This window comes from Lepisma saccharinum, chromosome 3 (genome assembly GCF_977018435.1).
Source record: "Lepisma saccharinum chromosome 3, izLepSacc3.1, whole genome shotgun sequence".
Lineage (NCBI taxonomy): Eukaryota > Metazoa > Arthropoda > Insecta > Zygentoma > Lepismatidae > Lepisma > Lepisma saccharinum.
In genome coordinates, this window is record NC_139231.1 from 20300921 (window position 1) to 20327085 (window position 26165).

Sequence of the window (26165 nt, forward strand, 5' to 3'; positions counted from 1 at the left end):
CGCACACATGCCGCTGCGCTGGTATAAGTTTCACATGAATCTGACCGTTGGAAACCGAGATATTTAAATGTTTGTCATTACGGTCGAATTTCCTAAGCTTTAGACGCATAGCATGACCCTTCAGGTGCTCGCCCTTAACACAAGCGGATGTCTCGTTCCTCCCGTCGGCTTGGCAAAAATCAAATATGTAATCTCACAAATTAAAACACTTAACACTTTGAATCAACTCGTCTTTTTACCGCTACATACATGAATAATAATGATAATAATAATGACGGTAAATCTGACTGTCACACACACACCATATTTGTCATATTATTTTTAATTATTATTTTCTTTCTCCTTATCTTTTCTTTCATCCAAAGTACCACAAAAATTAGAATGTTCGTTCATTTTGTCATGAGCTTATTTCAACTGCATTGCACATTAGTGTCGCCATCTTGAATGGAATACTGTTGCCATATTCAGAAACTACAGAATTCAAACTTTACAATGATATATAACATGATAGGGTTATAAGACGTAAGTGAGTTACTAAAGATATATCCACGAAACTTACTTGTAAAGCATAGAGTTCCCAAGAGGAAGTGCACATTATACATGAGTAAATACGGTATATCATAATCTACCAGAGCTATAAAGACGAATTTTGTTGATCTGATAAAGGTAACGTAGCAGCTGAATGCAACATTAACCAAATTGATCATCTCATCTCATCTGTTTGGCTCTCTCTGTCTCTCTGTGTGTGTGTTTTGTTGTGCTGTATGGGAGAGAGAAAGTTAAATTTCATGAACTGAAATATATTTAATCTTGAATTATCTGCTCATCTGTCTTGTCAATGGGAGTGAAAAAAATTGACAACAACTATAGACCACATAGTGACCTATATATAACAAATGTAAGTAGAAATATACCAAGTTTTCTGCTTATGACTATAATAAAAGATGTTGTTATATTTTCTTTACTTACAGTGATTTATTATTTCCAAAACTTCTTATGTACATTCGTAAACTCAGAATGTTTTATTACATGCCTTGTACACACCAAATGTCTAAACATATTGAACCACTACAAAAACCAAATGAACAGCATGATGATAACACATTAATAGAGGCACATATTTTTGGTAAATAAAAAAGCAAAATTTCGGTACAAAAACGGAGTCAATTTCGGGTTCAAAAGCGGTAAATAATATAAAATATCGGTGTTATAGCGGTGAAAAAATGGATGAAAAGTGTTATATAAAAAGACATATTGGTTTAAAAATTGTGAATATAATCGTAAATTTGATTTAAAAACTACATTTATTCCACAGAATTAACATTTCTCTTCTAATAGCACATTTATGTAGTTATCAGAGTATTAAGTTTATTTCTGTGTAAAGGAGTCATTTTTGCTTCTCCAATATTAACAGCAGAATTAATCAATTTTCCGGGAATTGCATAACTTTCAGGATAATTCAGCCCTCAGAAGGTGTCACGTCGGTGAATAAACCCTGAATTTCGTGTTTAAGAGTTAATTTCGCTTTTTGCAGTTCATTTCGCATTATTTCGTGACAAAATATGGTCACAAAATGCATCTCACACCTTTCAAATACATAAAAAATTAACACTACAATGTGTTTTTTCAAATTTCGTTTTTTCGTCAAAAACGAAATATGCATGCCCCTACACATTAACAATCTGTCCACCTGTTTTCTCTAATATGTTTTATAAGTCTGTGCTGACTGCATTCACTAAGACACTAGGCAACATGCTGGTGAACTAAAGTCCTAATTTTTAAGCCTTGCCGATGGTGTGGTGGTAGCATCGTCACCTTGTAATCAATGGGTCCTGGTGCAGGCACATGGTTCGGATTCCACTTTAAACTGTAGGTCCAGTCCTGATTAGCCTTACTGTGCATAAAGTAGATTTAAACCACCAACTCAATGAATCAATCAAAAATAAAGTCCTAATTTTTAAATGTGGAGATTGAAACCATGCACTTCGTTGAATATTATCATCATCATCATTCGCCGTTGCCTGCCTCTGGCTGGGTCGGCATACTCAGCGAGCCTCAGCTACTGGATGGGTCACAGGTGGCAGATAGTGAAACCTCCCTCAGATATGAGGGGGAGCTGCGAATAAGGGGAAATACAAATTAGCAGTACCGAACCGAGGAGGCAAGGCTATCAGGGTGTGGAGGGTGTCCAGTGGTATGAATATACTCAGCAAATACCACAGATACCCATCGACAGCCGTGTGTCATGGCAAATAAAAACCGCCATAAAAGTGGTTGCCCCACTGCCTTGTGGGCATTGGAGGGATCCAGAAAGGCTAAGGGAGTTGGAACCCTGACAGAACACAAGGGTGTACCTGAGAACCCACAGGTGGCAGCTCCATCACTCAGGTCTAGGCTTTGGCAGGCCCAATTAGCAGACAGCCGAAAACTGAAAAAAAATTCAAGATAAGCAAGAAACAAGCCAGACTGGAAATTGGAGACAACACTTTGTTGAATATATAAAACATTAAAATGCTGACCAAGGCAAAATTTATTGTATTAAAAATATACACTAAAAACGTAACATTTCCACCCTCTAACAGGGTCTTCTTCAGACGAAGATTCACAATAAATTGATGAAAGATCCTATCATCATCTTTATATCTTCACTCCCAGGACAGGGTCCATACACAAAACAACTTGAAGGAGCCAGTCCTAATCAGAACATTTCCTGTCAGGAATACCTGAGTGTGGAATCTCCTAACAGGTAATTAACACTACCTGGTGAGAGTCTGTGCCTTATCAATTCCTCAAGGTCTGGACGTGTACAGATTCCTTATTTCCTGGAGTCCTTCCCTCCTCTTTTCTTCCTTCTTCTTTCCTCCTTCCTTGTTCTCATCCTTTCCACTCTTTCTAGCACTCCTTTCCATTTTTTGTTTATTTTCAGTCCCCCATTCCAGTTCATTATTTCTTCCTCTCTTTTTTTCTCTATTTCCTTGGTCTCTTTCCACTTCCTCACTAGTCCTCTCTTCTCCTTCCTTATCCTTCTAGCCTTCTCCCATTCTGTGTCGTGCCCGGTTTCTTTTCTGTGCTTGAATACAGTGCGGTCCATAAGTTCCCGGACTATGGTAATAACAAATTCAAAGTCGTATGAGGTTTGATTGTTTATTTACTCAAAATAGGACCCATTTGATGCAATGCATTGCTCAGCATGAGTTTTCAATCTCTTCATGGCCTCAGGCCTCCCCGATGACATAGTTGTAACATCGTCACCTTGTAATCAAGGGGTCCTGGGTTTGATACCCGGTGGAGGCACATGGCACAGTGGTTCGGATCCCACTTTAAACTCTAGGTCCAGTCCCAATTAGCCTTCCTATGCATAAAGTGGACTTAAAACAACAAATCAATCCATCAATCAATCTTTCTTCATGGTCTCAGAAAAGTATTCTTTCGGAATTGTCTTGGGTTTGTCGGTCACAGCCTTCTGGATCTCCTCAATCAAGTCGAATCTTGAACCCTTCAGGTGCATCTTCAGTTTTGGGAAGAGGAAATAGTCCGGAGCTGACAAATCTGGTGAATAAGGTGGATGGTGCAACGTTGAAACTTGCTTTTCAGCGAGGAACTGGTGATTTATTGCTGCTGAATGATCCCGGGTGTTGTCGTGCAGTAAGAACAAATCATGAGAGGTGAAGAGGTCTGGGCAAAACTACTGTTTTGGGGATGTTTAGTGTTGCTCCTAACATCTGAGATGTCACTTTCCAATCCTCTTTCATCAATTTAGTAACAGCTGAGATGTTCTCATTGGTCCAAGTTGTTGTTGGCTGACAACTGCATTTGTCGTCCTTCACTTTCTCCCGACCCTCACGAAAATGTTTATACCTCTCATAAACTGTAGTCCAATTCAGTGCTGACTCACCGTATTCCTTCTGAATCAGTTCAAATGTCTTTGTCGCTGAAAAATCAGCTTTGCAGCAAAATTTAATTGCTACCCGCTGTTGCTCCTTCTCGTCCATCTCCCGAGTCTGACACACACACACACACAACACCAGGTTATATCAGACATCCGCACTCTTCAACAACAACGGCTAGACTGATGCCTCTCAGCATGGCTGCTTGAAAGGGTTCAAACTACATAGTTTAACAGTCATCTGCTAAATGGGGTTAATGGGAAGGCTGCAAAAAAATCAATCCGGGATCTTATGGACCGCACTGTGTATAGCATTTTTCTCGCTCTTCTGTCTTACGTCATCCTTATGTTGCTTCAACCTGTCTTTCAGTCTCTTTTTTTGTTTCCCCTATGTACACACTATCACATTCCTTACACTGAACCTCCTAGATAATCGCTTCCTCTTCCCTGTTTTCTTCCTTCTTCTAGTTCGCTAACCTTGAAATGCTTTGGCCTCCCTTTCTGTATGTTCTTAAACCTGCTTTTGTAAGTACTTTGCTTATAGTCTCTGTGGCTTTCCCCATACTCCTTATACCAAACCACCTCTTTTTTTTCTTTCTCTTCTCCCTCTCCTGTTTCTTTATCTTCTTTCTTCCTTCTTCTGTTTACATCAAGTCTGTCTTTCTTTTTTGTACCCATTCTTTTCTAGCTGCTTTCATAGCCTATCTATTTTGCTTTCTTTTTCCTTTTCTTTTGTGCATATTTTCTTCATTCTGTCTTCCATATTCTTTATAAAATTTATCTTTGTCCTCTCATTCAGATCACTTCTTTTGTGACAGAAGTCCCCCCTGCTGAACACTTTTTTTATGCCAAGTGGTCTCAATCTCCTTTCCTCTCCCTTTTCATCATTATATCTAGGAAACTTATCTTCTCTTCCTCTTGTATTTCAAGCTCCAGCAATATTTTGGCAAACTAATAGCTTAATTGCCAGGCTCCTTGGAGGAATGCACACCATGCTATGCCAAAGGTCCTGGGTTTGATTCTTAGCCTGGGCATAGGTGCTCTCTGTATGACCCTTCATCAATTTCATCACATCACTCATTCTCATCTTCGTGATTAGCCAATAGTGACAGAAATGTGAAGTAAAATAAATGAAATCAATCAATCAATAAAGGCTTAATTTTTTCGATATGAAGACTCATGTCATTCACTTTGTTGAATTTATGGCTAATCATTTATTTTATCACAATTCTGAAAACTGAATTTTCCCTTTGTTGGTCATGAAGACTGATTTTTCCATTTTATGCAATTGGACAGATTGTTAATGTGTTTTTTTAATTCTGTTAATTTATTTTTGTTGTGGTGCACCAAGATCCAGTGACAAGTTTTTACCTTGTGCCTTAATAACCTTGAATTATTAATGATGATATTGGATGGCCTTCTTGATTGCATCAGAGCTTACATTCTACCTTGAACTTTAAAGATGGAAAGTGCTTGGAACAGTTCTAATTTTGTTGGAAATATTTTCACTTCATGGAGGATTAGAACACTTCATTGCAAAATTAGTATATGCACATTGATAGTTACTCTTTATATCACTTGTTAGAAAGTTATAATTAATCAAGAATTAAGAAAGATTACCAAATTAAACTGTCAAATAGATTTGATATTTTGCAGGATTTAAATGATGATGAAAATATAAATGAAACAGACGTAAATAAGAATTGGGAGCAATAGAATCAGCAGCTAAAGAAAGTATAGGATACCATAAACCGAGAAAAAGTAAGCCATGGTTTGATAATGAATGTCATAATCTAATAGAAATAAGAAATCGGGCTAGACTTAGGTGGTTAAATAACTCTGATGATACAAATCTAAACAATTATAATAGAATAAAGCGAGAAGTTAACCACACGTTTAGAAGTAAAAAAAGAGATTACTTGAAAAGCAAAATTAACGAAATAGAAACAAACAGCAAAAATAAAAATATCAGAGATTTATATAAATGTGAAAATGAGTTTAGAAAGGGGTGGCAACCTAAAGTAAACTTGATAAAAGATAAAGACGGTGATTTTCTTGCTGACCCAAGTGATATTCTAAATAGATGGAAGAACTACTTTAATGACCTTTTAAATGTCCATGTAGGAGATAAATCAGAAGTGAACGAAGTACACACAGCAGAACCTTTAGTTCCAGAACCTAACTTGACTGAAGTTAAAGATGCTATTAACAGGCTAAAGAATAACAAAGCAACTGGCATTGATTTAATACCAGCTGAGTTAATTAAATATGGTGGAACTTCATTAATATGTCAAATTCATAAATTAATTTGTTTAATATGGAATAAAGAAGAAATCCCTCAACAGTGGAAAGAATCCATAATTGTTCCTGTGTTTAAAAAAGGTGATAAAATGAACTGCAATAATTACCGTGTAATTTCTCTACTCTCAACAACATATAAAATATTATCTAACATTCTTTTAACAAGACTAACCCCATATGCTAATGAAATTATAGGTGATTATCAATGTGGATTTAAACGCAACAGATCAACTAGAGATCAAATTTTTCACATCAGACAGACACTTGAAAAAAAGTGGGAATATAATCAAAATGTCCATCAGCTATTCATTGATTTCAAAAAAAGCATATGATTCGGTAGAAAGAGAGAAATTATATAATATATTAGTAGAGTTTGGAATACCTAAGAAGCTTGTTAGTATGATAAAAATATGCACCAGTGAAACAGAAAGTAAAATTCGTGTGGGTATTAATATGTCTGACAAATTTACAATTCATGATGGGTTATAACAAGGAGATGCATTATCTCCATTGCTCTTTAATTTTGCCTTAGAATATGCTGTTAGGAAGGTAAAAGAAACTAAAGAAGGACTAAAATTAAATGGTGTGACTCAGTTGTTAGCATATGCAGATGATTTAGACTTACTTGGGGATGATGTGAATACAATTAAGAATAATGCTAAAATATTTTTCAAAACTGCTAAAGAGATAGGTTTGGAAGTTAACAAAGAGAAAACTAAATATATGCTTACAGGCCGAAACCAAGTGTTAGGTAATAATCAAAACCTAATTATTGATAACAACTCGTTTGAACCAGTTTCCAAATTCAAATACTTAGGAGTAATATTAACAAATGAAAATTATATTAAAGAAGAAATAAAAAGTAGGCTTAATTCAGGAAATGCATGTTACTTCTCTCTTCATAAACTTTTGTCTTCTCGTTTAATATCTAAGAAAGTAGAAGTTAAAATATACAAAACAGTAATTTTGCCTGTAGTATTATATGGATGTGAAACTTGGTCCCTTACATTGAAAGAGGAACATAAATTGAGAGTATTTGAAAATAAGATCCTTAGGAAAATCTTTGGACCTAAAAGGGATGAGGAGACAGGTGAGTGGAGAAGGTTACATAATTTAGAACTACATAATTTGTATTCATGTCCAGATATTATTAGAGTAATTAAATCAAGAAGACTTAGGTGGGCAGACCATGTTGCACGAATGGGAGAGGAAAGAGGAGTTTACAGGATTCTTGTTGGGAAACCTGATGGTAAGAGACCTGTAGGAAGGCCAAGACGAAGATGGAGGGACAACGTTGAGATGGACCTAAGGGAAATCGGTAGAGATGGAAAAGAGTATATAGATCTTGCTCAAGATAGGGAAAGATGGAAGACCTGTGTTACTGCAGCCATGAACCTTCGGGTTTAAGAAGGCTAGAGAGTTAGTTAGTTAATCACTTGTTAGAAAAAGATCCCTCCTGGTAAAGTCTGTTGCATTCTTAGCAACTCATATGTACTATGTAGAAATTTTTAGCTAAAAATGCAGACTCAACAGGACTTGACCCCAGATCTCTGACATACCGTGCAATAGCTCTACCACTGAGATACTGAACTGGCCTTGTTTTGCCTGATTTTTCACTGTCGCTGTTTTACCTGCGTGGAATCTTCTCTGTCAGAGCTACCGCAACAGAATCTGTTGCTTTTGAATCACCGTAGACGTTAGAGTACTGCATTGGACCACATGCTCGCTTAAACTCGATCGAATCTCCCACGCTCGAGCGAGATTTGCTTGAATATATAAAACATCAAATATCATTTCAATGTGACAATAATCCTACAAATATATGTGTAAAATTCATGCTGGTAATTTCAGCCCATAATCATCTATTCATTTTCATATATTGCTATGAATTGGTAAGATAGACTAAATTCCTTTTTTAACATGGAGATGATGACTTTGTTCACTTAAGTTTCAATTCCACGGCATCCTTCACTTCACAATCTATATTTGAGTGCCCACTACTACAGACACATTATGGTTGTACGTGAACTACTGGGCTTCGAGCGTATACCGATCGTCTGAATGTTCGAGCATTATTTGCTCAAGCGAAGAAACTGTCCATTCCGTAAGCCATCTAGCAACATCCTTGCGAATTATTAGACGATCGAGCAAAAAAGCCTCAATGCAGCACTCTAGTAGACGCGTAAAGTTGTTAATTCTTCAAGATTGGGCACACACAGGAGATGTACTACATAGAATTTTTTAGCGAAAAATATGTGTGTGTTAGAGGAAGTGTAGAAGACGGCATGTTTTGGCATTCTTGCCACAGTGGCAAGTATTGCTTTTTCCCTTGGTTATACCCAAATGAATGAGGGTTGATTGATTTTACTTACTACAAGTGTGAGAAATTAGCATTTCACAGGTTTTACATGGTTTTTTGTGTGAGAATCGTGAATTCACAATTACTGGTAAGAAAAATGTCTTGATTTGGGGTTGCACAAGGTACAGAGATATTTATTGCAATATTTTTTGGTTACAGACTACATCGTCACCTGTGGTATTATCCAGTTCACGTCAGATGCCACTTGATAAAAGTGAGGAGATGATGAAGGTATTGTTGTATTTTGCTGTATTATTTTCTATGTATGCGTTAAGAAGACAAACAAATTCTGCAAGTTGCAATAACTCAAATTCCATAGTTCTTTGCATGTGTGTATGGGATTGTGCAATTCAAATCTGCACAACCCTAACTTGTCAATAACATAAAGGCTGTAAGAGTTTCTGTGTTGCAAATAATTATCATTGTAATATTTTTTAAAATTCTTTACTTGAGAATACTATTCAGAAATGTTTATGAATTTACGATGTTAGTTCATGTAAATTTATTTTCAAATGCCCAAATTATCAAAAAAGTGAAAGTAAAGTAGTTGGTGCATACAGTCAACTCTCGATTCAACGACCTTTCACAGTTCCTGGGAAAAAGGTCGTTATTTCGAAGGGGTCGTTATTGGAATTTGCACCAATTTTCAGCTTAAAGGGAGCTCAAACGGACACAAAGATGCCTAGGAGACGGTAACACAATTTATCCTGGTAGTTATACAACCTGTTATGCACATGACGCGTGTTGTGAGAAGGAAAATAGAACATGAAAACTTTTTCACAAATAAAGGATTTAAAATAATGTTACTTTCTTTCAATTGTGCACAGTCGTTGCTCTTCCAGGAAATGATTACAATTCTAGTTCATGAGAAACCAGTTTGCACTGAGACCTACTGAAAGGAAAACAATCTCTCGCTTATTGCAAGTGAAACTCAAAGAATCTTGACACCAGTCACACTGGCGCCAGTAAAAGTCGGGAGATAATCGGGCAGAATGAATGTTTTATACGAGTCTACTTGAGCATTGTCTGTTACAAGATTAACTGGTAAGATAAGATCTCTCGGGAGAAACAACACAACCTCTCTAGGTACCAGACAATAAAGAATAAAGGCATGGCTGTAATTTTCGTTGTGGTTCGGCTGTGTAAAATACATCGTAAAAAAAAGTCACTTTTCTTTGCTTCAACCAACTTCATTCACCCTCCTTCCCCATTCAAGGGAGCAGTCCAAACTCCTTCCTTGACTTGCATTGTAATCCAGCGTGAAAAAGGAAACTCGCAACTTGCGATGTGTTTTCACCCGATGCGTATTCTAGGACACGTCATTAAACAGGGTGGCAGTCGATAATCATTCGGGTTTGGAATTGAATTTCACTTTAAACTGTATATTTAGTCCCGATTAGCCTATCAGCCTAAAATGAACTGAAAGCAAGCTTTATGAAACTGCGCATTTTCACATATCAAAATGGTAGATCGTTATTTATTCTCACGTTAAGGGACGATTTAATGTTGGATTTAGGAGTATTCTCGATGTCAAACATCCACCCGTCCAATCGTTTTTCCCTTGAATAATGTCTTTTTAATCGGTCTCGGCGACCATTCCTATATTAAACACTTTTTAATCGGTCTCGGCGACCATTCCTATATTAAACACTCTTTTTTTTTTCTCTCCACATGAATGGTTCTGAAGAAAAGCGTTCCTTGAAACCAAAGAGTTGGAACAAATTAATATTATTTATTGTTACACAAAAACATAAATTGCAAACAATTTTCTTTTGCATAATTCTTTGCAAACATTTTTTGAATAAAATTCTTTTATGCAATGTTTTCAACGGAAACCAAAACCGTTATTACATAAAGGGAACAAAATGAATCAGAAACCACCAAATGTTTATAAATGTTCGAAGTTTGAAATTTTTTTACAAAATTTTTCAAACAAAAAATTCTTCTTTTTCAACACGGAATCCAAATATGTAAAACAAATGGGGGTGTTCCATTTGAAATTTCAAATTTACCCCCTGCCCCCCCCCCCTAAGGGGTGGGTGGCGGCAATGAAATTTTTGAGACATTGACTTACCCCCTCAATAGTATCAAACTTTTATTCTGTGCAATTTTTTGATTGGATGCATTCTGCATGCGATATTCCATACTATCATTATAAATGGACCACCCGGTATATACTGTTCAGTTGAATGAATTAGAATTTTTGAATACATTGGAATTGCACAAACCTTTGTATTGTTAATATACTATTTTTTTTGTGTGTGTGGTGGGGGGGGGGGGGTTGTGGGGTGGTGGTGAGGGGCGGTGTTACATAAGGTTGAAATAGAGAAAACATCTCCTTGTACTTGTACCCTTGAATTTTTGGGAAGTTCGCCTTGAAAACTGGGAATTATACTTGGATTTTATCATGGTCCTAGTGTGGCCATCCTGATCTGCCATTCCTAGATGACCTGGTAGATTGTTCTGGAAATCAAATATCAACAGCTGTCTATCGAAAGCCAACACACACAAAGAAAAGGAGATAACGACACTACCTATCGAACCACCCCAAGTGTACAAAGAACGCCGCAGTCCACTGCGGTAACTATTTGACTTCGAGAAAGCAAGTGCAATGTCTAAGTAGGACCATTTGAAAGTATCAGCACAAATCATGGTGACAGCAAAATCGTAGCTGCTAATGACTTACCATGTACACTATGTGGAAGAAAGTCATTGGACAGCGCGGTTTCAACTCTGAAACGAATTCCTCATGGAAAAGATAGTACAGACGGGTATATATACGGCAGCAGGAGGCTTCTCAGATCATTCGCTGATAAAATGATGGACAGGAAAGAGGTCAGCATGTTTGAAAGAGGGATCATAGTAGGCTGCTCCATAGGAGGCATGAGTATTCGCAGCATAGCTGATGCCTGACAGGTCCCTAAATCAACTGTAGCCTTTGTCATCAAGAAGTGGAAGGAAAAGGGACACTGCAGCAATGCACCACTATGTGGAAGACCCACGAAATTGGACGACCGGGACAGGAGAGTGCTGAGAGGGAGATTTGGAAAAACAGGATCTGTTCGATGCATTCGATTGCAGAAGAGTTTCAAAGTGCGACAAATTTGACTGTTTCGACCAAGACACTTCGCAAGGAGGCCCATGCGCTCGGTTATCATGGTCGAGCCGCTGCTCACAAACCCCTGATAACAAAAAACAATAAATGGCAGAGACTACGCTGGTGTAAAGAGCGGAGAAACTGGGTGGTGGAGCAATGGCGGAAGGTCCTATGGAGCGATGAATCATGCTTCACACTGTTTCGATCAAATGGGAGAGTGTGGGTATGGAGATTCCCCAGAGAAGACGTGTGTTACCCGAGTGTGTAGTGCCCACAGTGAAGTATGGTGGTGGCAGCATCATGTTCTGGGGTTGTTTCAGCTGGCATGGCGTGGGTTTACTGGCACCGGTGTATGGACACATGACGTCTGCGTCATACGGAGATATTCTCGACAACTCCATGCTCCCCACGTTGTGGCCTTTCTATGGAAACGAAGAATGTGTGTTCCAGGACGAAAATGCGACTTGTCATATTTCCAGGGCTACCATGGAGTGGTATGCAGAAAATAATGTCACCCGACTGGATCGGCCTGCTCAGAGCCCTGCCCTAAACCCTATCGAACATCTATGGGACGAACTGGAGCGCCGATTGAGGTCACGATCGCCTCACCCTTCTACACTTCCAGGGTTGGTGACTGTACTGCTGGAGGAATGGCGGAATATCCTACTCAGTGCACTACACGACCTTTTGGCCAGTTTACCACGACGAGTGGCTGCTGTTATCACTGCCAAAGGTGGACCGACCTCCTACTGATTGCAAATAAACTGATGGTATCCGCTGACATTTGGTGTCCAATGACTTTCTTCCACATAGTGTACAGGGAGGTTATTTCAGTCGTTCACCGCCAGCGTGTCGGCCGTTCGGCGGACTCTTCATGCAACAGGTCCCGGCAAATTGCATTCAGGAAGTCCGTAACAGAAACCGCTTGTTTTGTAATGTTTCCACTTTTCACAATTACAGTTACAATTACAATTGAAATAAGCACGTACCTTGTCGCAAGGATGCTGTGTGTGTGTGGAAAAGGTGTCCTCCCAAATACAAATATTTCTGGCACCTTATTTCTGACAGAAAATCTTAGATTAGACATCGTTACTTTATCGTCAGTTGTCAGAAAGGGAAGACAGCATCCCGGCGCATAAAGCAAACTGAAAGCGTAAAATGATATTTAAAAGTAATAATAATGATGATCACTAACCTCCTGTGTTATAAGAGATGTTGAAAATGACCTCCTTTAACAGCAATACAACACGTTTCTTAGGTTCAAGAGATCCTGTCTATCGTAATTCCCTGACCACTTTTCTGCAAGAATTCGTTTTCACATAATTATCGTACATAAAAACTCTATGTTCAAGACTATATTTGTTTAACAACATAACTAATGAATGAATAACAATTAACACACAATAAAGCACTGGCCATGAGTAGCACATTACAATAACACAGTATAAGCAACACGTGTACTGATAAACGCAAACAGAAGTGAACATGAACGTACACTGACGTCTGGTAGCCGACAGTGTTGCTAACCATTTTTCGGCAATGTCCCTACAGACGTAGTCAAAATGTCCCTACAACTGACCAAATGTCCCTACGCCAAGTAAAGCGACTAAAAAAATTATCACCTCATGAGCATGCAAAACAGAAGATAAAATATACACATTTACTTACCAAATCTTTCTGCTCGGTGCTTCCACAATTAATGAAGGAGCGAATTTACATTTGCCTATCCTAACTTAACCTAACCGTACCTGGAAGCGGCCCCGGCGCCTACCCAGCGTCGAATAACATGGGTACCTGGGGGAAACCCTGGGGGGTAAAGGCGGTCAGGGGCGTGATGCTGATCACATCACCCCCACTCACGACCGGATCAAGAAAGTGTGGGGCGTTACCCTCACACCTCCTATACGCCTTCATGGCGTGGTGCTATGCACAGGGGAACACTTTACCTTTTTTTGTACCTGAATGGTTCGTGGGGCTATCCGTCAATGGTTTGTTGGGCTACCCGTTTTTCGAGCCCAAATTTTAACTATGTTTGCCTTGCCTAACCTAACTTAACCTAACCTTACCGAGAATGCTCAGTGGGGCTATTCCTGAATGGTTTTGCGGTAATTGTGATTACGAACCGATAAAAAATATTTTTTTCGTAGCACTTTAACATCATCGAAGACGCCATTTTAGTATCCTGCAATTTTATGATTGATGTAATGTTGCCAAATTTACCTGTAATCAAATCAGTTCTTCTACATCGTGATTGTCGCTGTCACATGTAAGCACGTTCTTTGGGCAATATACTGAAATGAATAAGTTTATTAATTAGCCCTCCTGCACACTCCACCTAACAATCTGTATAACATTAACAACTTTTTTACTGTTCTCTTCCGCTATTCTTAAACAATCCATGCTCTCCAAGTATGAAATCAACAGTGTGGCAACGCTGTCGACAGCGTAACTAATTGTAATTTGTTCATATCAACAAATATGGCTACCATACTTGTATACGGAGAATCATTGCGAGAATTGAAATGCTTATTTTACAACTTCTACACGTTAATTAACATTTTTTCCCCCTCACCCCAACATGTTAACTTGAGATAAATCATCACGAATAATTATTTCGTGAGTATAAGACGTAGCATAGAAATTACAGAAGGGTCCGGTATTGTAAATTCTTGCCTTAATGAATAATAGGGGTGTGCGGGACAGAATTTTTTGGGTCGGGACGGGATCGGGACGGTAATTTTTTTAAATCCCGACATTCGGGACTGAAAAATTTGCAATTTCCAGACCAAGTCGGAAAATTTTCGGGACGGGAAATGTTCGAAATTTCCCGAAGCACTGGAAATCTCGAATTTTACAAGTCATTTTCACTTTAAGTGATTGTTTTTGCATTTCTAGAATAAAAACTTACAATTTTCAATAAGTTCCAGAAACTTACAAGGCAGAAAACGTCGAGAATTAACGACTTTTTAAAGTAAAGGATCCCGTACACCCCTAATGAATAACGTTGAGTCGTTTACTGTTGATTATGTTATTTGAAGTCATACATGCTGCTGCTGTGCAGAGATAGATGTTGGTTGGTGATGCTGTATTTCCTGCAGTCTTTAACAATTCTGGTCCCATTTTATTTCCCTTTTTTGTTTTTGTATCACTTAACATTGAAAATATTCTTTCCGTTTCCGCTTTAGAATGTGGCAATGTTAGCACTATTTTCGCGAGAGTGGAAATGTTTTCAAAAAGGAACTTGCCTTGAAAGTTTTTGGTAACCGATAACATGTTCCAAAATTCTGATGGAGATTTGTTAGTTAGTTCTTTTTCTCCTCTTCGCTAAAGTATCCAGATAAACTAATTCATAAAATGTCATTTACCAAGATTGAAAAAAGTACCTACGTTTTCCCTCATTTGGCAAAATCTGTCCCTACGTTCCTACGCGGGCGAAATTTAGTGAAAAGTCCCTATGCTTAGGGACATGTCCCTACGGTTGGCATCACTGCCGACACGTGCAGTATGAAGCGCCCTCTCGCGGCTGACAACTCGCCCAACCCCCGATAAGCTGCCGGCGCTGTCGCGACAACTGAGGATAAAGTAGCGATGACTAATCTAAGATTAGATGTCAGAAATAAGGTGCCAGAAATACAGAGTGTCCGAAAAGTCACGCAACCCGGTGTTTACGACCGTATAACGGAATAGCGAAACGCAATGAGAAGAAACACTTTCTGCCAAGAGAATGCCCTGTATATTGGGAAAATTTAGAGACACAAACATATGTAAGAACATGCATGTTTTAATAACAAATAAGCAAAGTGTTGCCAAAGGCGGAAAAAAAATATTTGCAAATCGTGTGTATTGATGCACAGAACTCAATGAGGTAAATTATTGCAACATTTCACAATACCAACGAACAATTTGGATGGCCATCTAATGAATTTGACAGAAAAAGAACTTTGACGAAGTTTCAAAAACATTGCAGAAGGGAATAAATGGGCTGTTCCAAAAATCGATGTTTTCACAATATTACGCAGGGCACTGGCAACACTGTTGGTGTCACGTGTCACTAACAGACGTGTTTCACCTCAGGCTATCACACTAAGGCACTTTTAACGACCAAGGAGATAGTTGGTTATTCTCGAACATATGCTATAAATTACATACACCTTGCAACCCTGAAATGTGGGTACAGAAGAACGTGTATCAATTGTTATGTTTTCTGTGCCTTAGGTGGTTGCTGTTTGCCGCGAACGGCACTCCAGATTGTGTCTACTTATGCTGTCGTGTGTGTGTTTTTAAAATGCCATATTCTACACAGGAAAGAGTGTTTATTGTTGAAGAATATATCCGAACATCGTCATATTCTTGGGTAAGAGAAGCATTTAGGGATACCCAAACTTCAGGGTTGCAAGGTGTATGTAATTTATTGCATATGATCGAGAATAACAAACTTTCTCCTTTGTCGTTAAAAGTGCCCTAGTGTGATAGCCTGAGGTGAAACACGTCTGTTAGTGACACGTGACACCAACAGTGTTGCCAGTGTCCTGCGTAATATTGTGAAAACATCGATTTTTGGAACAGCCCATTTATTCCCTTCTGCAATGTTTTTGAAACTTCGTCAAAGTTCTTTTTCTGTCAAATTCAATAGATGGCCATCCAAATTGTTCGTTCGTATTGAGAAATGTTGCAATAATTTACCTCAATGAGTTCTGTGCATCAATACACACGATTTGCAAATATTTTTTTTCCGCCTTTGGCAACACTTTGCTTATTTGTTATTAAAACATGCATGTTCTTACATATGTTTGTGTCTCTAAATTTTCCCAATATACAGGGCATTCTCTTGGCAGAAAGTGTTTCTTATCATTCCGTTTCGCTATTCCGTTAATCGGTCGTAAACACCGGGTTGCGTGACTTTTCGGACACTCTGTATTTGTATTTGGGAGGACACCTTTTCCACACACACACAGCATCCTTGCGACAAGGTACGTGCTTATTTCAATTGTAATTGTAACTGTAATTGTGAAAAGTGGAAACATTACAAAACAAGCGGTTTCTGTTACGGACTTCCTGCACGCAATTTGCCGGGACCTGTTGCATGAAGAGTCCGCCGAACGGCCGACACGCTGGCGGTGAACGACTGAAATAACCTCCCTGTATATAGAGCAACCTTCTACGGACTGTGTGTGGTACTCTTCACAAAGTGAACATCATCCACGTTCACAAAATGTTCAAAACACAACTCTAACTTGCACCATGAGCAACAAATGAAAAATGACAAGTTGACATATCTTGCAGAAATGCTAATATGTCATCTTCCACTTCCTTCTCACTGTCAGAAATTGCTTGCATCCCTTTCTGCTGAAATATGAGCTTTTGCAATTGTTGCTGTAGGTATAATGCAATGCTTGCTTTGTGTCACTCTCATTGCTTTGTTTTGATGGCAACCCTACTAGCACTATAGCACTGTTGTGCTGTGTGCTTCGAATTTGCCATTTGACTACGTCTCGTAGCTTCACGTCCAGCTCACATTCCGATATCTCTCCTTGCACCCCTTGTTGCCATTAGCAGCCAATATCATGCGTGCGTGGTACATGTTGTGTGGGGCTTAGAATGCTGTCAACACCATTGCGTGATCACGATCTCAAAGTCAAGTAGGCCCCTTGTCAGACAAGAACAGGAACACATCATAGATACAAAGAAACACATTTAGTATCCACGAACCATAACTAAAAGAGCCATCCACGGCCAAGGAGACAAGCAGTGTGAGATAAGAAGGCTGACTCAAAGGTACAGTATGCACACCATACAACCCTGGGTTATCAGAAAAGGTAAAAGATAAGTAGAATTGGTTCAAAGTTGCAACTTAGGACATCATGTATGTATATATATATATATATTAATGATTATTCTGCCTTATTGCAAGAAAAATATTTACAGATTGCAGCTGTATTTCACAAAGTAGATGCAGCCATGTTACACATGAAGTGCTTTTAAAGTTTAATAAGTTGTCAATAGACCAATTATTTATTGTCTTATATTTGACTTGATTATTTTAAAATTAAATTTCAGCTGAAGTTTGAGTTGAATGAAGCCCAACGAGAACTCAGGTTTATGAAGGAGGACTATGACAGCTATAAACAGGAAAAGCGAGCAAATACAAAAATACTGGAAGACCAGTTAGAAAGGATGAGAGATGACGTAAACAAATTAAGGTAATCTAAAAATTAATTCTTTATACATATTTGTGAAAGAATATACTCCCAGTCTGGAAATCGTGAGAAAGCCAGGGAATTTACTTTTTCTGGAAAAATCGATATTATTTTTTTAAGAATGCTGTAAAAGTAGATTTTGAACAAGAACAACAACAAAAGAATAGCACATGAAACTTTTAAATTTGTTGTTGACATCTATACTTCAGTTTGATGTACAGTCATTCCATATGAAATCAACACAGCCCACAACCTGACCATCTCCATTTTCATGAAATTTGGGGATTTGAATCTATGCATAGAACTTAGTAACTATGAAAATTTTGAGTGTCGTGCATCTTGTAATTGTTAAATTATTCAAGGTCAAAGTTTGCATAAATTGCCCTTTTTGAGCCCGCTTAGCTATACTAAATGTGCTGTAACTCCGCCCCCATTTCACCTAGGAAGCTCAAATAAAGCTTATTTTACAGGAAATTGAACAAGCTTTCCAGTGATATATAAATAGCCTACCTTTGGATAAAAAATATAATTTTGTCACGTGACCTTTGACCTTAAATATCTTAAAACATGTCATCACCAAAAATTGTGAAGAAAAATATATTTGGTCCCTCATGCCATACTCTAAGACATATTAAAAAGTCATTCTGGGACTGCAAAGGGATCAGAAGATACAAAATAATATGTGTAACTATGTGACTGATAAAAGCCCCATTACATGAACTATGACGAGTCAAAAGTCCCTTAACACCTCCTACAAAATATAATGGGGAGTTATCCTGGTCATGAAAGAAATGGGTTAGCACAGGGAGATCCCTAGCTGTGTGGGACAAGCTCAGGTTCGCCATATTGTTGACCGCCATATTGAATTCAACACAAAAATTTCAAAGAAAAGAGGGTGATGTGAAATATCAATTACAAGAAACGAAACTAAATTTTTGTGGTTTCTTGCAATTGTTATTCATTTACTTTGTTGATTGTTATCCACTAAATGACAAATGTCACATTAGAGCTGACCCTTGATGCTAGCTTACTTACTTCCTTACCCCTACCCTGTTGAGTTTCCTTTCTTGTTTTTATTACCTTTACATATGATGTTATAAATATTCTAAAAGTTTGTTAATACAGGGTGGCGACAGACCTGGAAAACCGGGAAAAGTCAGGAAATTTCAGATGACAAAAAAAGTCAGGGAATTTTGTCTTTATAGACAAACGTTACTTTGAACTGTAGATGCGATGCAATGAACCTACCAGGCAGGACTGGCACATTCAATGAACCTTTTAAATATCACATTTAAGAATGCATTGAATGATCATTTTTTCTTGCCTGTTTGGTAGCAGTAAGGTGGTGGAGCTGTCAACCAGAGGAGGTGGGGGGGAGAGGGGGCACCCTCTATGATCCCATCCGACAGATGTCCAACACTGTAGTATGGCATTTTGTCGGACATTCTGAAGGAACATGAAAACAAAAATTGAGGTTTCATGCAACCTGATTTTTTCCTTCTTTTGAATGCCATGGTACAACATTTTATTTTAATAACATCATTAGGCTCATAGGCATGCACACAAGGGGGGCAAGAGGCGGAAGTTGCCACCCCTAATACTCTCACTTAGAAATTTAGTGTACAGGAATCTTATGACCGTTATTAAAAAATATTATGCTCTTTAAAATTGCCCATACATTGGGAATCAGTTGCAGCGATTGGCGAGGGGTCAAGGACAGCTTACTTTTTTTGTAGACAGTGTTTATTTAGAGGCCATATGCAGAGACAAAAAGTGGCAATAATGTTGGGGGGGGAAGGGGTGATTATCAATGTGGATTTAAACATAACAGATCAACTACAGATCAAATTTTTCACATCAGACAGACACTTGAAAAAAGTGGGAATATAATCAAAATGTCCATCAGCTATTCATTGATTTCAAAAAAGCATATGATTCGGTCAAAAGAGATAAATTATATAATATATTAGTAGAGTTTGGAATACCTAAGAAGCTTGTTAGTATGATAAAAATATGCACCAGTGAAACAGAAAGTAAAATTCATGTGGGTATTAATATGTCTGACAAATTTACAATTCATGATGCATTATCTCCATTGCTCTTTAATTTTGTCTTAGAATATGCTGTTAGGAAGGTAAAAGAAACTAAAGAAGGACTAAAATTATATGGCATGACTCAGTTGTTAGCATATGCAGATGATTTAGACTTACTGGGGGATGATGTGAATACAATTAAGAATAATGCTAAAATATTTTTCAAAACTGCTAAAGAGATAGGTTTGGAAGTTAACAAAGAGAAAACTAAATATATGTTTACAGGCCGAAACCAAGTGTTAGGTAATAATCAAAATCTAATTATTGATAACAACTTGTTTGAACCAGTTTCCAAATTCAAATACTTAGGAGTAATATTAACAAATGAAAATTATATTAAAGAGGAAATAAAAAGTAGGCTTAATTCTGGAAATGCATGTTACTTCTCTCTTCATAAACTTGTGTCTTCTCGTTTGATATCTAAGAAACTAAAAGTTAAAATATGCAAAACAGTAATTTTGCCTGTAGTATTATATGGATGTGAAACTTGGTCCCTTACATTGAAAGAGGAACATAAATTGAGAGTATTTGAAAATAAGATCCTTCGGAAAATCTTTGGACCTAAAAGGGATGAGGAGACAGGTGAGTGGAGAAGGTTACATAATTTAGAACTACATAATTTGTATTCATGTCCAGATATTATTAGAATAATTAAATCAAGAAGACTTAGGTGGGCAGGCCATGTTGCACGAATGGGAGAGGAAAGATTAGTTTACAGGATTCTTGTTGGGAAACCTGATGGTAAGAGACCTGTAGGAAGACCAAGACGAAGATGGAGGGACAACGTTGAGATGGACCTAAGGGATATCGGTAGGGATGGAAAAGAGTATATAGAACTTGCTGAAGATAGGGAAAGATGGAAGACCTGTGTTGCTGCAGCCATGAACCTTCGGGTTTAAGAAGGCTAGGGAGTTAGTTAGAGGGGGGGGGGGGGTGAACTGCCGTTGTAATTGCCGTCAGTGTTGGAAATGAATAAATTATGTGTAGTTGTTTTGAATCTGCTTTACAAAGTCATGTTTGTGTAAAATAGTCTCTGAACCACAGAGAGGGGAAATAAAGGTGGAAACATTGGTGCCAAGAAAGTTGAAAATCCTCTAACACAGTAATTTTCGGCAGATCTATATACACAGTTGCTCCATACCTATCATTACAATAAAATGTGGAGAACATTCATCAAGGCTTTTGCCCCCTAATCAGAGGGTCTGCGCATGCCTGTGATTAGGCTTCAGTGATGTGTGTGATTTTTATCAAATATCACTAGAGGCACATATTTTTGGTAAATAAAAAGGCAAAGTTTCGGTACAAAAACTTAGTCAATTTCGGGTTCAAAAGCGGTAAATAAAATAAAATATCGGTGTTATAGCAGTGAAAAAATGGATGAAAAGTGGTATATAAAAAGACATATTGGTTTTAAAATTGTGAAAATAATCCTAAATTTGATTTAAAAACTACACGTATTCCACAGAATTAACATTTCACTTTTAATAGCACATTTATGTAGTTATCAGAGTATAGTTTATTTCTGTGTAAAGGAGTCCATTTTTGCTTCTCCAATATTAACAGCAGAATTAATAAATTTTCCGGGAATTGCATAACTCTCAGGATAATTCAGACCTCGGAAGGTGTCGCGTCGGTGAATAAACCCTGAATTTCGTGTTTAAGAGTTAATTTCGCTTTTTGCAGTTCATTTCGCATTATTTCGTGACAAAATATGGTCACAAAATGCACCTCACACCTTTCAAAAACATGAAAAATTAACACTACAATGTGTTTTTTCAAATTTCGTTTTTTCGTCAAAAACGAAATATGCATGCCCCTAAATATCACCAACCAACTAGTGTTGAATTGTGCAAAATGCATCACTACACAACATCCAAAAAAAACATTAATGCATGGCATCTGATTTGCATCTGATTTGTTGTCTGAATTGGTAGGACATTTCATGAGACAAACTTTCAGGCACCTTTTATGTCTGTCATTTTTGTCGGATTTACCAGTTGACTTTATAAAAATTTGACATCTTCAGTTTTCTGCTACACTGACATTGCAAGTCACCTCCTCTGCGCCATCCTGTTAACATCACGAGAGAAGATGATTAATCTACCACTGAGGGAAGTTAATGTCCAGTGTTATGAAATAAGGTAATAATAAATGGGTAAATATTTTAATATACTAATACCTACTTCAATCATTCAATCCTAAAAACATATAAATTTCCTCAGTAATCGATGTTCCTCTGGCAGCTGTACTAAATCTTCACTTTTTGTCTGTTTTTTATTGAATTTATTAGGCTTGAGCTTTATATCAGGAGTATGAATAAAGTAAGTTCGGGTTAGCCATAAATTGAAACAAGAACATTGGTAGTAATTGCATTTATTATATTAGTTACAGTGACTCATAACCTACTTTTCCACAGATCCACCACTGTTGTTCAGATAAATGTGTTAAGCCTGTAAATAGTACGTGGAAAATGCATTGAATGTCATTTTTCTTGTCCGTATGGGAGTAGTAAGGGGATAGAACTGTCAACAGATGGAAGGGATGGGAGGGATATAGTTGTCCTAGTAAGGCATTTTCTTGGACAAACTGAAGCAACATGGAAACATATAGGCTCCATTGATACATACAATTTTTGTCGAATATCGCCACCCGACGAAGTATCTCACTGCAACATGCGACAGAAATTGCATGCATGGCACTCTTTTGGAATTGATTTTTATTGGATGTCTTTGGACTGCAACATCCAACAAAAATCGCATGCATAAAAAAGAGCTTTAGACTGCAAATATGCTGCTATAATTTTCTGGCTCACTTCACCTTATTTAATATAGGAGTGCTTACGAAGGTTTTCTTCAATCATCCTGACGTATTACTGGTTTCGCACAAGTTAACATAGGGTTACAATGACATTGCACTATTCTTAGATATCAAGAAGAATCCAACAAAGCAGGATATATATATTGAATACTATCACGAAAAAGTGAAACGTAAATCTGCATTGGTGAACGTTATAAAAATTTGGCAAGTGCATGCTCCCAACCTCAAATTTACTGCAACACTAGTATTGCAATGAAATTAACGCCACTCTCTGTCCTTTCTGTTTAAACTCGTGAGAGATGGTCATTAATCTCTCACTGAGTGAAGTTAATGTCCAATATTATGAAGTAAAATACTAATAATAAATACGTAAATATTTTAATGTCATATTAACTCGAATCATTCAATCATAAAAGCAAATCACTTTCTTCAAGAATTGACTTTTCTCTGCCAGCCCTGCTAAATTTTTACTTTCCATCTTATTTATACGAGGGGTGCCAAGAAAGTAATTTTCAATTAGTAGAGACCTTGAGTTTACCCAAACGCGAAAACCGTGGCTGCTGCAAAGTTGTGTTTATGAATATGCAATGATGTCTGGACACATTTTTCGCTCATTCGAAATATCGAAATAATGCGAATTTGGCATAAAATGCAAATTGTTGGTGTTTTTAGCGATTTGTTTTAAAAAATGTCCTAAAAGAATGAAAAATTTCATGAAATCCAACATTCTTGTTTTTTCTAAGCTTAAATAAACAAAATGTGCCATATTTGTGTACATAGAACGTGCAAGTTTTCCAAAATGTTATTCAAGAGTAAACTATAAAGCTTGTTATACATAGAATAATTCCGACAGCCACATTAAACGAATGTGTATTTTGGACCTTCATACTCTTATGTTTGGGTGGAAACTCTGACACAGGTCTGGAGCAAGCCTGGGAAATTCACATTGATGACCAACCTCCCTCTCCTCTCCTCTCCCCCTCCCACTCTGCAACATATCCATGCCACATTTCCGAACAGAGTTTCATATTTTGGCTCATTATTCAACTTGTATGGCACCCAGGAACATGAAACATGTTTCATTCTCTTTGGAAACGTCCATTTTTTGAGAAGAATACTAAGGTTTGCACCTTCTCCCCAAAATTCCAGGAGAAGAGGGAGCAAACTCCAGATTTTTATGTTTTTTCCATTGAAATTGGGTGGTCATGCCCCCCAAGCCCCCCTTCCTCTGTCCGGCATTTTGAATTGTACACGGTTGCATGCGCTGATGTTTTGGCTGCAAAACAAAAGTTATCTGAAGTAAATTGAACCCATAGTGCCAGAGTTATAACAATTTTCCTCCAAAAATGCAAATTACCTATTTTTCGTAAAAAAAAAATAATAATCACATTTTGGCTTATTATTCAACTTGTATGGCACCCAAGAACATGAAACATGTTTCATTCTCTTAAGAAATGTCCATTCTTTGAAAAAAATACTAAAGTTCGCACCTTCTCGCCAAAATAGCGGGAGAAGAGGGGTCAAACTCCAGATTTTTATGTTTTTTCCATTGGAATTCGGGGGTCATGCCCTCCCAAGCCCACCTTTCTTGGTCCGGCATTCTGAATTGTACACGCTTGCATGTGCTGATGTTTTAACTGCAAAAGAAAAGTTAACTGAAGCAGATTGCTCGCATAGTGCCAGAGTTTTAACAATTTTCCTCCAAAGAGTGTTCGAATTTAAAATTCCCGCCAAGAACCACACTTTCGTAAACCTGCTCGGGAGTGTAAAGGTTAAATCATTTATTTCCCACAATTTTTTCAACTTCTATCGAAACAATTTGCATCACAGCAAAGTGGCAGGGTTCTAACAGGAGATCTACCGTCACATGGGAGCCGCATCTTCAGTATTTGTCGCGTGAGATGTGTTTTGATTTACCAATCTAAGTGCGCACCATTGGCATTTGTCGAGCGAGAACTAATGGAGTTCGGTCATTAGGGCATCTGACTACCATGCAAGAGACCCAGGGTCGATCCTCTGTGCGGGATAACTGGTACTTTTCCACCTGCTTGGGCACCCACCCAGCGTCGTATGAAGCAGGTACCTGGAGGAAAGTTTGGGGAGTAAACGTAGCCAGGAGCGTGGTGATGATCACATCACCCCCACCTTTGGCCGTGATCAAGAAAGTGTGTGGCCATAACTCCACACCCCTAGATGCCTTCATTTGTTGGTGCTATGTACAGGGGAGCACTTTACTTTTACTTCCTCAAAAATGTGTTCCAACATATCAAACTGTCACGAAAATACGTAGACCATGTGACCTACAAGTTAAGATAATAATTTAAAAGCACAGTGGAAGTATAAGTTTTGGTATATTTGGCAGAAAATTGTTCTAGAACAAAAACTCGAATTTTGGGAAATTTAACACTGACAAATCAAAAAAAGATAATGCCAATTTTTGGTGCCATAATATATCGGTATCTGTCATGTGAGATTGATACATTTAAAATTTTTGGGTGCGTTGCCACTTATGGTCATTATGCACCCTTCTGTATATACGGGGAAGATTCCATTATCTAAAACCCTTACCTTAAAATTAAAAAGGTGGTATGGAAAATAACTTTCCCAAAATAACTTCGAAGATATCAAACTCTCACAGAGGCATAGGCCATGTGACTCACAATTTGAAACAGTAGTTTAAAAATACCATGAAGGTATAATTTTAGGTATTTGCCAGAAAATGCACTAAAATGAAAATGTGAATTTTGGGGAAAATAACCGAATAATAAAAAAAATACTCAAATTTGAAAAAAAAAATAACAAAAATCAAGATCCCTACCGATTAGGCGTAAATATAACAAGAATATCAGTAGTAATTTATTGCATTAGTAACAGTGAGTCCTAACCTAATTTTCGGCAATCACGAGCGTTTTTCTGGCATTTGTCTTACCATGACACTAAATTTTGTATGCCCATGGCATATGTATCTTGACAGCAAAGACTGGAACTATCTCTACCGCAGTGTAGGTGTCATATCCTTGTCCTGACAGAAGTCTCTTCAGTTGAACAAATAGAAGAAAGTCGGTACATGCAAGGCCAGGGCTGTACAGGAAGTGGTCCGAGATCTCTCACCTGAAGAGATGCAAAGGGTCTATGTGTACTCAGCTGTATGGGCGTGTGCACATTCAATTGGCCTTCTGTGAATTGTCTGCGCCATCGTCTGACCATACTATCACTCACGACATCCGGTCTGCACACCTCACACAATTGCTGGTAGCTCTGTGCCAAATTCTGAGCATGCAACAATCTGATTACTACACGTAGGCTACATCGCAATCGGTGGGAGACTGTATGAGAGCTGCAATCTTTAACCTAGAAAATTGGAGTGAAATAATGATATTACACTATTTTGTACAGTAAAATTTAAGTTCTGACT

The 26165-nt window shown here is 37.8% G+C and overlaps 1 protein-coding gene across 1 annotated transcript in view; it reads left to right on the plus strand.

Moving 5' to 3' along the window:
* Mgtor (nuclear basket protein megator) overlaps positions 1-26165 on the plus strand; it is a 362060-nt gene that overhangs the window by 161251 nt on the left and 174644 nt on the right. The window contains exons 12-13 of the mRNA XM_083118344.1: positions 8706-8777; positions 17701-17843. Of these exons, the coding sequence (XP_082974470.1) occupies positions 8706-8777; positions 17701-17843 (215 nt within the window). The remainder of the gene's footprint in view (positions 1-8705; positions 8778-17700; positions 17844-26165) is intronic.